The 14,734-nt window shown below is 31.0% G+C and overlaps 2 protein-coding genes across 6 annotated transcripts; both read right to left on the bottom strand.

Annotated features, from left to right (window-relative positions):
• Window positions 1-696: 696 nt before the first annotated feature.
• Window positions 697-1,511, bottom strand: LOC133673685 (uncharacterized). Its single transcript, XM_062094544.1, has one exon. It carries the CDS (start codon window positions 1,456-1,458, stop codon window positions 826-828), a length of 633 nt encoding a protein of 210 aa, XP_061950528.1. The 5' UTR covers window positions 1,459-1,511; the 3' UTR covers window positions 697-825.
• Window positions 1,512-3,738: 2,227 nt separating this feature from the next.
• On the bottom strand, window positions 3,739-6,810 carry LOC133674145 (uncharacterized). 5 transcript variants are annotated; one of them, XM_062095144.1, is made up of 5 exons: window positions 6,672-6,810; window positions 6,362-6,500; window positions 5,320-5,472; window positions 4,993-5,168; window positions 3,739-4,815 (listed from the first exon to the last, which is right to left on the bottom strand). In XM_062095144.1, exons 2-5 carry the CDS (start codon window positions 6,491-6,493, stop codon window positions 4,719-4,721), a joined length of 558 nt encoding a protein of 185 aa, XP_061951128.1. In that variant the 5' UTR covers window positions 6,494-6,500; window positions 6,672-6,810; the 3' UTR covers window positions 3,739-4,718. The 5 variants fall into 5 exon arrangements, with proteins under 5 accessions (XP_061951128.1, XP_061951131.1, XP_061951132.1 ...); XM_062095147.1 differs by lacking the exon at window positions 6,672-6,810 and having other exon boundaries at window positions 3,739-3,983; window positions 4,701-4,815; XM_062095148.1 differs by lacking the exon at window positions 6,672-6,810 and having other exon boundaries at window positions 3,739-4,011; window positions 4,701-4,815.
• Window positions 6,811-14,734: the final 7,924 nt, after the last annotated feature.

Here is a 14,734-nt window from a genome sequence, read left to right on the forward strand (position 1 = left end):
CAACTTAGAATAACTTAGGTTAACTTGTCAAATCCGATGCTCAGATGATAAGACCCTAATAACCTTATAAAAAATATTATTTTTTTTATAAAATTCAATTCTTATTAACTCAAAATAAAAAAATAAAATTCAACTAAAAAAATAAATCGATCAAGTAAACTTGGTTAACTTGTGAAACATGTATCATAAAACTAAATGCACTGAGAGCTCAAGGAAAAGCAATTTCAAAAGGTGAGCTGGCATGTTCGAATCTGCATCATACAAAATTAAGTATAACAGCACTTCAGAATTGGTTTGGATTTTCTTTCCATAGACTTGCCAGTTGCCACTGTAGGTGACTTGTTGTCTGCTCTTGAAGAAAAAAAGAAACGAGAGCAAGCCTGTGCTTCTTATCCCAGGAGTAATTTTTATTTATTGATTTAAATACCCTATTGTCCACCTTGCATTTTTTGTTTTTTTCTTATCCTTTTCTTTAATTTTTTTATTTAATATTGAGATTTAAATACCCTTTCTCTTAATGTTTAAACAAATTGGATCGACTTTATTTTTTAGATAGTAATTGATTTCTTTATAATTTTTTAGCTGTAAGATATTTTAAAGAGATTAGTTTGATTTTATTTTTTTTAATTTTATATTTTATATAGGGCGGGTAAGTACTTAGCTAATATGAGCTACAGGTATTAGACATCTGAGAAATATGGAAGAAAACAAAGAAATGCATTTCACTAATAAATATGGCGATAAAACACACAATCTAATAAGAGCATCCATGGCCACCACAGCAGTGACCCCGAAGGGGCAGAAACGTGAAGGACCAGAGAGAGTTTAGCCTTCAAAATCTGTTTTAACCCACTGGGTGTGGCCGTACTTGCTCTTCATCTTATCATCAAACTCCTTCTCTTTAATTTCGACAATTTTAGCTACATTTGCCATGGATTCCTCTTGTACTCTTGCAATCCTTCTGCTCCTCTTCTTGGCTGTAGCCTCCCTCTCAGCTTCCAACCCCTCGTACTCTCTAACCCAACAGTTATGCACGGCACAACTCAATACTAACACAACCAGCTGCATCATGAGCATCGCCATCAAAACCCCACATTCCAATCTCACCAAGAGCTTAGCCTCTCTGGGGTCTCTGCTGGATTTGAGCATAGCAAGGCTGGGCTTCTCTCTTGTAAACAAGGCTAATATGCTCAAGACTTGTCCAACTAGAGAGGCAAGGAGAAGAGAAACGTGGGTTATGAAACAAATGTGAGTGAGCTGGGAGTAGAAGCCAACGAAGGAGGAGAGTAGAGAAATGCAGGAGCCAACAAGTAACGCAAAACCCAGTGAAGTCGGAGGCATTTTGAGGAGAACTATGGGAACTATAGAGGCTGAGGAAAGGATAAAAAGAGTGAAATTCAAGCATGAAAGGAGAAGGCTTGGGAAAGAACACGAGCTTCTAAGCTTAGAGGAGGCCATGTTTTTGGTTGATGTTCGAATTGGCCCGAGTTTTTGCTGTTGAAAAGAGTGAGGGTTTTTGAATTCATATATAGTGGGGGTGGGATTTGGCCGTTGGAGGCTAAGGACAACGGCTAGGGAGGAGATGGGCCACTCTATCACCTCTAATGGTTATGATGATGCATCGTTCCCTCTCCACATGGTTCAAACTTTGAACTTTGGAGTAAGTGGTTCGATTTTAATTTTCAAGGCGTGCTGTTCGGGCTTCAAATTATCAAATTAGGAAAATCACTTTTTGTCTATATTATACTTTATATTAAAGTTGAGCTATCATTCGAGCAAGGTTAATATAGAAAAATAAAGACAAGTGTGATGGTACCCCAAGCCCGTGACCGAATTTCCATTGCTTATATTCAAAAACAGCTGCCCACAATTGGAGAGAAACATGGCCATGGAAAGGTTCAAGAAAGAGACAATGGAGGCTCCCAGCAATATTGGTGCGCGTACTGTCAGGAGGAGCAAGAAACATTCATGGTTTTTTGTTTTTTTTGTTTTTTATCAGATTATGGAGAAGAACTGAGGATGATGATTATGAAATCGGGGATGGTTTGGCACAAGGATCAAATTACTTTTAAAATTGAGTACAACGTTAATTGATGTCAAGAAAGTGAAGTTTACATAGATTTGTACGAGCATTAATCCAGATAATTAATTTTGGAAGGATGAACTGAGAAACTTTCGACAAGGATGATTTTGGTAATAAATCACTTTAAACTTGAGATTATCTTCAAATAACTTCAACTTCAATTAGTCAAGCAACAGAATATTCCTAACTTTTTTGGATGACAAATACTCATAAATCGGATTGGATTTTATAATATTCATACTCTAACCTAAACCCTAAACTATTACATGAACCCAATCGGGTATAAATTAAACTCGATGTAATCGGGTTTCAAGTATATCCATTAAATATCAAACAACTCGAATATAAACCCTTATCACCTTTCTCTCTCCAGCCAAATAACCTTCACAATCCAACTCAAGGATAATATGCTCCCGAAAGGAAATTCTAAAACACACAATTGCAAGCCACGAAATAACTATTAAAAATAACATATTCACCTCGCTTACTACCATCATCCACCTCAGAATAGATCTACCTAAAGGAATGATCTCCTATGTAGAACTCTTAAGAAGTTTCCAACCCCACAACCTTGGGATGCATGATGCTAAGAAGAGTAACCCACTTACTTAATGCATCAACCAGCTTGTTGAAGCTGCAAGATTGGTGCCTTAAGGAGTAAACTCCGGGAGATATGACACTTATTTGGCATAACGATGACTCAGATTCTAGTGCCCATTGATGTGCTATAAGGGCTGGTGATCAGTAATGAGAATAAACTCCTTTTGCACCAATTATTGATGCCAATCTTCAATTACTAAGCAATAGCATGGAACTCAAGGTCATAAATGGAGTAGTTCTTGAAACTCAATAGCTTCTCACTAAAAAAGCCACGAGACACTGACATAGTAGGGAGTGACCGGCATGGTAACAGAGCTTTTTCTAAATCAGAGTCATTAAAGACTATAAACACCATAACTATAAAGAGACACATAAAATATTCAATTTTTATTCATCCAAGTCTCATTGTCAAAAGGCTATTACAATCTTTAGTGTAAAAGAAACTAGAAAACCCTAAAAATACCAAATAAAAAAATAAAAGCGGAAAACTATTTCCATTAAATAGAAAACAATAAAAGCATAATAATACTAAATAGAAAAAAAAATTATAAATTGAAAAGGAAGAACCACGCAAAATATTTATTTTTTCCAATAAGCTCATGCATCAATCTCCTCCATTTGGAAAGAACTTGTCCTCAAGTTCAAACTTCAATCATAGAAAACTATGTTCCATCATGAACATGTGGTACGTAATGTTTTTAGGGTAGAACATCCTAAATCAGAAACCATCCTCAACCGTGAACATGTTCTTAAAGCAAAACCACGACTAAACCAATGATCCTTTTGTTTGTGGGTCAACCGATCGTGGGTCCCTAACACCTATATATAGGCCGCCCCATCATATTTCCCTCACACCTTTGTGCAAGCCACTCCTCGTGAATCCCTAACATCACGAACAAGTGGTACATAATGTTCTTAGGACAGAACCTCCTTGATCAAAAAAACCAATGATCTTTTTGTGTGTGGGCTTCCCTACCTTTATTGTTCATTTCTATCACTTTAATTGAAAAAATAAATAAATAAACTCTTATTGTTCAATAGAAAAGTCGCAACTCTTGAACAAGATAGCTTTTAAGTAGCTAGAAATAAGGCATTGAGCAATTCTCAAAAAGGCTTTAAATAGTTCACTTCCTATACATTAAACAGGTGATAAGATAGAGAAACAAGACGTAGCCAAAAACATTTACAAACTTAAGAATGGTGCCCTAACCCATCCTATGTTCCTCTTGAACTAGGGTATTGCCCATCTGGAAACGCCCTTTTGTTTTCTCTCCATGCCTTGTCCTTCACCTTCTCAATGCTGGCATCACCGTTTTAAGCACAATTATCTAAGACATAAATTCAAAGTTGCAGGAAAAAATACCCTGATGCTCTTATAATTGAGAATCATTGATATCCAACATATCATCAAAGATGTATATCCATAATACAAATGTGGAGTACTTGGAGAAACCTTCACAGCCCATTTCCTCTACCACTACGGTCTCCATGCCCACACGGCAAGAATTAAAACATGCATTCCATTTTACTAATTTTCTATGAAACTCGTTTTGGTTAAGAGTTGTCACCATATAATAGTACACTTATATCACTAGTGGGCTGGGCTTCATTCTCTCTCGCATCACTAATAATGTTTAATATTTTTCTCTCCTGTCACTAACAATATATCCTAAATTAGGAAGAAAACCCACGTCTTTACACAAGTAATGAGATGCACAAACTTCAGCCATACCAGACCTGAAAGGATTTGATATAAGCAAATAACTGCTCAAACAATAAATGTGCCTTTATCATAAGCTAGTAAACAATAGCCCCAAAGAAATGATCATTAATGCTGGGCAAGGACAAAAAAAATGCTAATATCATAAGCTAATAGCAACAAATAATAACTCCAAAGAACCAGTAGAATGGTCATTGACGTTGGGGAAAAAATAAACAACAAACGACATTTATGTTCCATGGAAATTCTGTAAGAAATCAAATGACCAAAGTAAATGACAAGGATGGGCAACTCTACCTTTTTTTCTAACACAAATCATGATGGATGGGCTAGAATGGCCTCAACTCTATCTAATGATGCTTGCAGCCTTCCTGAGTTCATGTTGAACAACGGCTCATCAGCGCCCAAAGCCCTGAAAGCATAATAAGGTTTCATCTATGAGCCATAACATGCGAATAAATAAACAATGGCAGCAAATTGAATTATTTGGCATGTAACCCCAACATGAGAAACAGTTAACAACAGTAGCACTATAATCATAAACTTCTCCTTCATGAGCTAATAATGCACTGAAGATCCAAGAACTTGCCCAGTAATTTCTGGAAGAACATAATCTGCCCTCCACCCAAACCGCAAATCCATGCCAGGGAACAACCCGAGTGACGTCTTATTCTGAATCCGAGATATGCCATCTCCACCTAAACAAGTTGTAAGCTTCCATTTCCAACCAGTAGCATGCAACTGAAAATTATGGCCTACGCCGACCTATATTTCCAAGATTTACGAGTCCAATTACCACAAAATGCATACATCTGAGTCCAATAACCAATAAACTATCCAAAGTACAAGCTCTTCACTTTGAAAACTAACCAAACACACTAAAATTCTCAAGATGTGGAAAAGGATCAAACCACACCTGGAGATTTAGAAACTTGGTAACAGGAATCTTCTTCGAAAGAATGCGTACATCCTGATGTATTGGCTCATATATGAATTTCCACCTCCGCTCAGGGGACAAAGGTTTTAGAACAATCTTGCCTTGAAATTCATTGATTGGAGCATTATAGAACTGAATCAAAATAGGGACTCCAAAAATCACAACCAGGCAAACAACAGATCAATTAATGCATGTATAGCAGCACATCATAGGAAAAACAACAAAACAATTGAGTATGCATAGCCAAAATAGACATCTATTCATTGAAAGAAAAAAAAATCCATTCAACTATAGCTGCAATGAGAACAGGAACATGGATATTTTTTTATGTTTCGTTTGACAACATACCGATATTCGTCACTCTAACAGGAGCAATGAATCAGTTATTTATTTCCTTTTGCTACCCACTACCTTGTCAAGTTTTCCAAGCAATAAAATCTCACAAAAGCTTAAGGTTCCACTCAGAAGTTCAAAAATTTCATGATCACATCTTGGTGCTTTCATTAGATTAGTTGTCTATCTTTGATAACAGAAAAATGCTCCCCAGTCATTTGTGTCAATTACTCTGCACAGAAATGTGAATCCATGTGAAGGATCCACAACAACGAATTCAAGTAGAAATACGACATTTGTCAAACATGGAAAGCTTGCACGATTTTCCAAAATGGTCAAAGCCAGAGCTATTCAACAGACAGCATAGTAGATAGAAAAAGGCAGGGACAACGCACAAGAATACAAGTAGATTGCCATAACAGATCAATCTTCATATTTACAAGTATCTTACATCTGAAAGGAATAACCAGCACCACAAAAAACACATTTTCTTTTACAATATTACATTTCCAGCATAGGACAAAAAGAAAAGAATAAAAGAAAAAAGAAAACCCTCACATCTTCACTCTCAGTGATCATTTTCCACACATAACATAGCAAGAACTAGCAATAACAAAAATAATCCATTTTTCCAACCTGTACTGTATATCTTGGCAAGCAAAAAAGGGCAAGAAAATTCAAATTATACCTCTAAATTGACACCAACGCGAATCCCCTCAATCTCCTTTCTAAACTTGAGAAACAACTCAGATGGAATCAAATTGATATTGTAAAGCTCTTCCCATGAAGTGGGCTCCTCTCCATTTGAACCAGAATCCATTTTTCAACTGCAAAATAAACCAACCAGCCAGCTCTCTCAAACTTTATTATTATTGCTATTATTGTGCATAAAAAATAAACGTTTTTGCTTGCTTTGAAATGAACGAAATTTCTTTCATGTTTCTCTATTACTGAAAAAGCTTATGAAGAAGACGAATTCTATGGCGAAGCAACAGTACCTTATTGCTATACTACTGTGTACGTATACGAGTATTTGTCCTTGTATAATTAACCACGTACGGACTGAGAAAGGAAAACGAGCTTTGTAAGAGTGAAGGACACCACTGAGGTTTCGTTCCAGAACAAGACTGGTTAGTGGGGTGCAATCTATTAGATACCCCTTCTCTCGTTTAATTACAATTCTGTCCTTTTAATTTTTTCATCAAAACTAATTAATTAATTCATATAGTATAAAAATTAACTAATATTCTAAACCGCGTGGGGGATTTATTGTTCCCCCACACACAAAACGCTGTGGATTACAACAGTAATCCACAGTGATTCTTCTTTTTTTTTCTTTTTTTTTTTTAGCTTTTCCTTTTTTTTCTTTTTTTTTCTTTTTTTTTCAAATTTTTTTTTCAACTTTTTTTTTTGTCATTTATTTTTTTTTCAAAATTATTTTTGTTGATTTTACCTTTTAAAATTTTTGCTTTGTAATTTTTTTCTTTAAAATACTATGGATTGCTATGATGTTTTTCCACTTAGTTTTTCTATTTTATTTCTTTATTTTTCAAATTTTTTTTTTAGCTTTTCCCTTTTTTTCTTTTTTTTTCGTTTTTTTTTCAACTTTCTTATTTTTTCTTTTTTGTCATTTATTTTTTTTTTCAAAATTATTTTTGTTGATTTTACCTTTTAAAATTTTTGCTTTGTAATTTTTTTCTTTAAAATACTATGGATTGCTATGATGTTTTTCCACTTAGTTTTTCTATTTTATTTCTTTATTTTTCAAAATTATATTTGTCGATTTTTTTTTAATATTGAGCTGATTAAGAATTTAGCTTTATAATTTTTTTCTTTAAAACACTGTGAATTGTTGCAGTGTTTTTCCATGTGATTTTTTTATGATTTTTTTCAAAATTATCTTTGTTGATATTTTTAAAATATTGAGTTGGTTAAGAATTATAATTACAATAAAACTAAATCATATGAGGAAAGCGTTGTAGTTTTTCTCACAAAACACTGCGGATTGCTACAATATTTCTCTAAATGGTTTTTTATTTTATTTTATTTGAAAAAAGTGTTATAGTTTTCCTCGCAAAACATTGTCAATTGCTGCAACGTTTTTTCTCATGGGTTTTTTTCCTTCCAAAATTATCTTTGTTGGTTTTTTTTTTAATATTAAGTTGGTAGAGAATTTAGCTTTGTAATTTTTTTTTCTTTTTATTAACTGAAAAGCTAAATCATGTGGCGAAAGCACTGTATCTTTTCTCACAAAACACTGTAAATTACTACAAATCATTTTGTTCAGTCTCTAAGTTTTGGATCACCAACACAATTTTTTTTTTCGTCATGAAATATTTGCTCCATCATACCTTTAATTTCTATTACTTATCTAGCGCTGGTTTATAATTATAACACTATTAAATACATTTGTTTTATAAACACGCGGCAGCGCGCGAGCATGTCATCTCGTAATTAAATTATTCCTTGATGATCATCATTAATACATCCTCAATTAGTTTTTTTACCTCCCAAAATTTCCTTAGTTTCCCATTACAACTATTTCTCTTTCTATTTTTTTCTTTTTTTCCATACAGAAATAAATAAAATGAAAGGATTAAATTGTAAAAGAATTTTTAAAAAGTCAAATGTATAGCTTTTAAACACATAAAAATTATTTAATTACTTAATTTCCTTTGACTATATGAACTAAAATAATTATTAAAAAAGAACTAGAACAACATGGCTTTTTTATTTTTCCAAATTCTCAATTCAAACACACAATTTACTATGCATTTACTATGCATTTCTTCCTTTATTAACATTTTGTTTCCAATAATTTACACAGTTTATAATTCAATCACTAAATTTTATTTCTTTTCAATTTCATCCCATAAAGTTATATTTTCATGGTTTATGTGATGAAATCTATTTTTATTTGTTTTCTTTTATTTATCTAACGTTTTGTTAAATATCTCAATGTTATCGATTTTACAAAATATAATTTTAGCTTTTGGTAAAAACAAATTGACATCTGAAGGACTAAGATTAACATAAAAAGAGAAACATATCCCTTTTCCATAAATAATTAAAAAAAAAATGCAAAAGTTCCACTTGATCACTCAAGTTTAATTTTTTTTTTCAAATTTCATCCATATTCTTTTAGGTTATTATGTTTTGAACTTAAACTTTATTTTTATCATGTTTTAATCCTTCGAGATTGAGAGAGAAGAAAGAAAATCATCAAAAAAATTGAGGATGAGAAAGGTTTTAGACTCTTGATTTTCAGCAACCAATAACTTTGATTTTGAAAGAAAGAAACTCATTGGAAGTGGTTTTTATCTTTAATGATGCTAGAAAAAATTGATTGTGTTTTGAAAAAATATTGATTTGATTTGATTTTGAGTTTTCAAGCCAATAAAAAAATATTTTGTTATTGAAAATGAAGTTTAAGATGTCCACTAGTTATTTAGCTTGCACTTCGCCATGAGTTTAATAAAAAATCTTTTACATAAAAAAATATGCAACCATTGTCAATGCATTTTCTAGTAGTAAGAAAAGTTATGAACGTAAATTCAAAACTTAAAGTATATTTTAGTCTAGATGCACATCAATCATCTAAAGGTTTTGATGATAACAAAATATGTTATTAATATTGTATAAATTTGATGATAACAAAATATATGATTGATGTTGTTTAATATATGTTTATGTTTATGTATATGTTTTACATTGATGTCTTGAATTAACATAAAAGAGTGATGTTTTGTTGACTTTATTTGTTGCATTAATATGCTTGAAAAAGACTAGTTAAGTAATATTTTGATTTGAATAATATATTTATATGAATAAGTGAATTATGCAATTATGAATATATTGCTTAGCACTACTAATGTTATATTGTGCAATGTTTTTAAGATATACTTAAAGTTCTTTAAAAAAACATGATAGATTATTTCAAGTACAACGAAGGAATCAAATCAAGTTTCATTGAAGATGATCTTTATTAGAAGAGAAACATCGAAAGAGTAAATGAAAACTTATCTTTTATCAAAGAGTCATGGTCTCAATCTTGTATCCTCTTAATCAAATCAATCTTGTATATAATATGTGACTTTATGTTTCCTCATGTTTATCTTGATTATATTTTTGTGGAATAAATAATTTGATTTGGATGATCTTTTGTCTAGAAGATATCTTTTAATAATGATATACACTTGATATACATTTTGTAGCATTATATTTATGTCATCATTGTATAAGAAGAAATACATATGTTGTCTTAATTGAAAGTATTCATGTTCAAGTTGATATGATTAATGAGTTGTATCATTTTCAACCAAGTGGTCTAGCAATACTTTTAAACTTAATACTTAACATGGTAAGTTGTTTTAAAATTAATGCTTAACCTCGTTTTATACTTAAAAGTTAAGTTGTTTTAAAATTAGTGCTTAACATGGTTTTATACTTAAAAGTTAAGTTGTTTTAAACTTAATATTTGACTTGTTTTACTTTTAAGAGTCAACTTGTCTTAAACTTAATACTTAACTTAATTTATCTTATATGCTTAAAGTTTATGATATCATAATTGGATCATTATGTTTCTAAACGATGAGATAATAATTTATTTATTTGAATGCCTTTATGAAAAATACATGTATGAAATATGCATTAGTGCTTAAATTAAATGATGATTAATACAATGTCTAGGCATGTGTAAAAGCTAGGGTAAGTAGGTCTACTTAATAAATATGAAAATATATTATTTGCATGTTTATGTTGTTCAAGATTTGTGATTATTTAGATAAATTTTAAAAGAATGGAATCTTTCAAGGAAATCATTAAAGAAGCAAGGCATGAATACATAAAGTAACACAGTAATGGTTGTTACATGTGTGTGATATCACGATGATCATCCTCCTAGATCAAGATTTTGGTTTGGTGTGCATAGAATAAGGAATTCTTGACCTTTTTATGGTTGAAAAATTTTGGAGTTACCGCCTAGTATTTTGATCACTAGAAACCCTAACTTGTTTTCAGAGTCTAGATAAAAGAACTAATTGTGTATAAGAACAATATCACCCCTAACACACCCTACATATGGTCATCTGCATTGTTTATCTATCTGGTTATTACTAGGACAATGTTGTGTTTTTCTAACCATTGGTCTATCTATTGGTAAAAATAAGTCCATCTTAGTAGAGTAGACCATGACTTTATGGGTCAAACCTAACTGTTTTAGAGTTAAAGCATAACTGTTTTAGAGTTAAAGCATATTTTTGTATTTATTTCTTTTAATAATGAGAATATATTTTAAAGTATAAGTTTATAATTTTTTATATAAACAAGTTATGTTTTTGATGTTTTTGAAATTTAAATCAAGTCTTCAAGGCTTTAATAATCTTATTATTAAATCCATGATTCATGTAAAATATAAAAACTATTTCTTTTATTTTTCCGGTATGCTAAATCATACAATATTTTTTGTATTTTTATTTTTTATTAAAAATGCTAACATGATTTTTTTTGGAGGAACTTGGCAATACGCAATTTAAAAAATAAATGTAATTTTAAAAGTAGAACTTTTATGTTGTTTTTATATTTTTTTTAAACAAGAAATTGATTTATTTAATACCGGAAAAATATCTTACATATAAGTTTACAATCCCAAATATGAAATATAAAAGGATAAAAAATGATGGTAAAAGCACAAAATTAATTGCAAAATAGTTCTTTAAAAATCTAAAAAATAATTAAAATTCAACTAGGGCATGTTTGGGAAAATACAAAGGAAAATAACGGTTGGTAAAAATAGGTTAGGGCGTGTTTTCTTTAGCTAAAAAACACAAGCTTAAAAGTTTTTTTAAGAATGTGTTTGCCAAATACTCCTTAAAGATCTAAAAATGTATTTTTTTTTATTTGGTAAATTTCTATCTTGCCAAACACAACCTTAAACCTTTTAAGGCTAGCCCAACCATATGGACAACTTCATAGCTTGGCCCAAAACTTATGCTAAGATCCAAGTTCAAAGGAAACAAATAAGCTTAAACAAAACCAACCAACCCAACGTTTCTTTTAAAACAAAGGAATTACAAAAACCTATTCCATATACAAAAACCAAGAAAAGCTTTTTATGTTTTAAATGTCAAAATCAACAGATTATACAAACTTTACCTAACACTTGTATTATTTTCTACTGCTTAATATTAGAAAATATGAGACTAAAGAGGAAAGTACAAAGAATCAATAAAAGTATGAGAAATATACCAAGAATGACCATAACTATAATTTTGACTTATTCACTAACTATTCCCACCAACTTGGCTTCCTCTCTGGTTTATACAAGTTACTAACATTATTGTTAACCTTTATATCCTTTAAGGTTGTTGTTGAAGCTCTTTGAACTCCAGGAATCAACCCATGACTTTTGGCTTTATAGTACCAATGCCTTCAATAACTACCTATGTTTTTTACTATCCAAAGTGAAACCAGATCACCATACATTACTACTACAACAACTAAAGAAGAGGATGAAAGGTGATGCTTAAGATGATTGTTGTTGTTTAGTTTTGCTTGAAATGGAGCATAGACTGTGAATTGAGAGAAATGGGTTTTGATTTTTCCTTCTTTTTTTATTACTTCCTCTGATTTTTTTCCCACTCCTTAAAAGTCCTAAAATCTAGTGTTTAACGTGTTTTTTAAGGGGTTTTGGAAGAATGAAAACAAAATTTCTAGCTTTCCTTTTTTTAGGCTCACTGATTCTCCCCCCATTAGGTTAAGGTTTTTCGGGATTTTTATATGAGAAATGGAAATGTTCTGAAGGGTGTGAGTTAGGTGAATTTATCACCTTGATGTTTGGGAAGATATTTGGACTGTAGGTGAGAAATTAAGATGATTATTCTTCTAGTTCTGCAGCTAGCAAAATGGTTAGTCATACCATCTAGAAATTTCAGTAGTGAGGGTGTAAGTTTGTTATGATTTTTTCTTAAATCTTGGGGTAAAGAAAGTAGATCTGAGTAGTTAGAATTAGATAAAAACATTATGACCATTGATTTAAGCACCTATGATCTTGATTGATGCAAATATAAAGGTGTGGAAAAGTCTAGAAGAGTGCAAGTTAGGTATGTTCTTCATAAGCTATGATTGAAATGAGTCATTGTCGAATTTGTTTCGAATCTTTTAGAGATAAAATAAAGATTCTGATGGTTGGATCTTGTTGAGGGGAATCATTACTACATTTTGATATAAAAAAAAGGGTATCTTGGTGAAAGGATGTGGGTCAAAATCGAGTCAAAATAAGGCAACTTAAGTAATCTTTTGGGTTAAAATGAAGAAAAAAATGAATAGCAACCAAACAACATGTCATCTATGGTTTGTCTTTTACAAATAAACAAATTGTCATCTATAGTACCTTCTTCAATTTAATCCTTACTCTTTTAAATTTTTTAATTAAGCCCTTAATTGAACTCACTTTTTGGAGATTTCTTCAATTTCATCATTGGAACATCTCAATCGGATCATCTGACTTTAGTGCCTTTGCAACATGGTTCTTGGTCTTGAATATTTTCAATTTCATTCTCAATTGGCCCTTTAAACTTCCAATTCCTTTTAATTTAGCCCCTAACAACACCAATTAGTGATGCAAACCTCGTGATCATGTGATCACATAACCCATAATAAGATTGACAATGAATCTAAAAAAACCAAAACATGTCTGATAGGAGTGTAAGATAATGGAAAACTATCCCAAGATACCAATATTATTGGAATAAAAACTCCTACCCTATGAATACCAATTCATGAATGTGAATTATAAGGTAGACGCCACTAAGATAATTAATCTTTGATAAGTTAATTTATTTCATTACAGAACCAGAGAATGCAAGAATCTATCTTATACAACTTGAATAAATTTGACATCAATAGTATTATAAAGTCTTGATATTTTATCCTTACAAATAGGATTTACACTCCTGAAAATAAAACTCTAACACTAATGGATCAAACATGCACTTAATTTAAATAAAGCCTAAACTAATTAAAATAAGGTTTAACAATAATAAAAATAAATAAAACAATAGTTTAAAATTATTTTTCACCTTTTATCGCATATGATAGTGAAAAATACCTTAGATAAATAATTGTTGAAGAATCCCTACTAAACAAAAGTCTGATACCTTGTAAAATAAGAATTAATTTTTCTTGTTTGATATGGTATCCTTGTAAAATAAGTAAGCTAAAGACTGCCATATAAATCCCCAATAGCATTAAGAACTCTTTGTAGTGAATGGAATCCATAACTTTTAAATAAACAATATGTTTCTCATTTTCACACTTTGCTGGCAAATTCTGGACCTAACTTTAAACACATGAATTAGTGGGACTACCATATATCAACCACACTTCAAACCCAATTAGAATTACATCCAAAATCCTCTTGCAGCTTAAGCTATGACCCAAACAATAGACATAACTCAAGATGTGTAAATTTGAACCTTTTTAATCCAAGTCTCTTGACATAACTCATTGAACTCCTCTTAGATCCATTTTGTTTTAGGTCTTATAATAAACCTAATAGACACTTCTAATGGATCATTTGATGTCGTAGTTAGGATCGCATCAATTAGACTCTTCAAAGTTTAATCAGGTCACTAATCTTCCAATTATTGCAAATTAACCCGAATTAGGTCGTCAAACTTAATTTTGTTTCAATTAAGTCAATTAAACCCATTAAAAGTTTAATTAAGCCTTGAACTTAATTAATTCTTCTAATTTTGGCCAAATTGACTTTCAAATTTAAATTTGCTTTAATTAAATCAATTAAACCCATTAAAAGTTTAATTACGCCTTGAATTTAAATTAATTCTCCCAATTTTGGTCAAATTGACTTTCAGACTTAATTTTGCTTCAATGAAGTATTTCTTCATCCTATCTCACCAATAATATTCCAATTTGACTTTCTGTCTAGTGTTTTGACATGTTGCATCTCAAAAGCTTATTTATTTGTGTCCTAAAAATATTTTTGGATTTTAAATTTTTTGGATTTTTGAATGTTTCAAATAAAATATTTTTCACATAAAAG

The sequence above is a fragment of the Populus nigra genome, chromosome 15, assembly GCF_951802175.1.
Source record: "Populus nigra chromosome 15, ddPopNigr1.1, whole genome shotgun sequence".
NCBI lineage: Eukaryota > Viridiplantae > Streptophyta > Magnoliopsida > Malpighiales > Salicaceae > Populus > Populus nigra.

Excerpts from the sequence above, each read along its gene's own strand:
- LOC133673685 (XM_062094544.1), bottom strand. The coding sequence starts at position 1,458 with ATGGCCTCCTCTAAGCTTAGAAGCTCGTGTTCTTTCCCAAGCCTTCTC.
- LOC133674145 (XM_062095144.1), bottom strand. The coding sequence starts at position 6,493 with ATGGATTCTGGTTCAAATGGAGAGGAGCCCACTTCATGGGAAGAGCTT. Across the intron at positions 5,473-6,361 it reads GCGTTGGTGTCAATTTAGAG|TTCTATAATGCTCCAATCAA; the intron begins GTATAATTTGAA and ends ATTTTGATTCAG. Across the intron at positions 5,169-5,319 it reads CCAAGTTTCTAAATCTCCAG|GTCGGCGTAGGCCATAATTT; the intron begins GTGTGGTTTGAT and ends TTGGAAATATAG.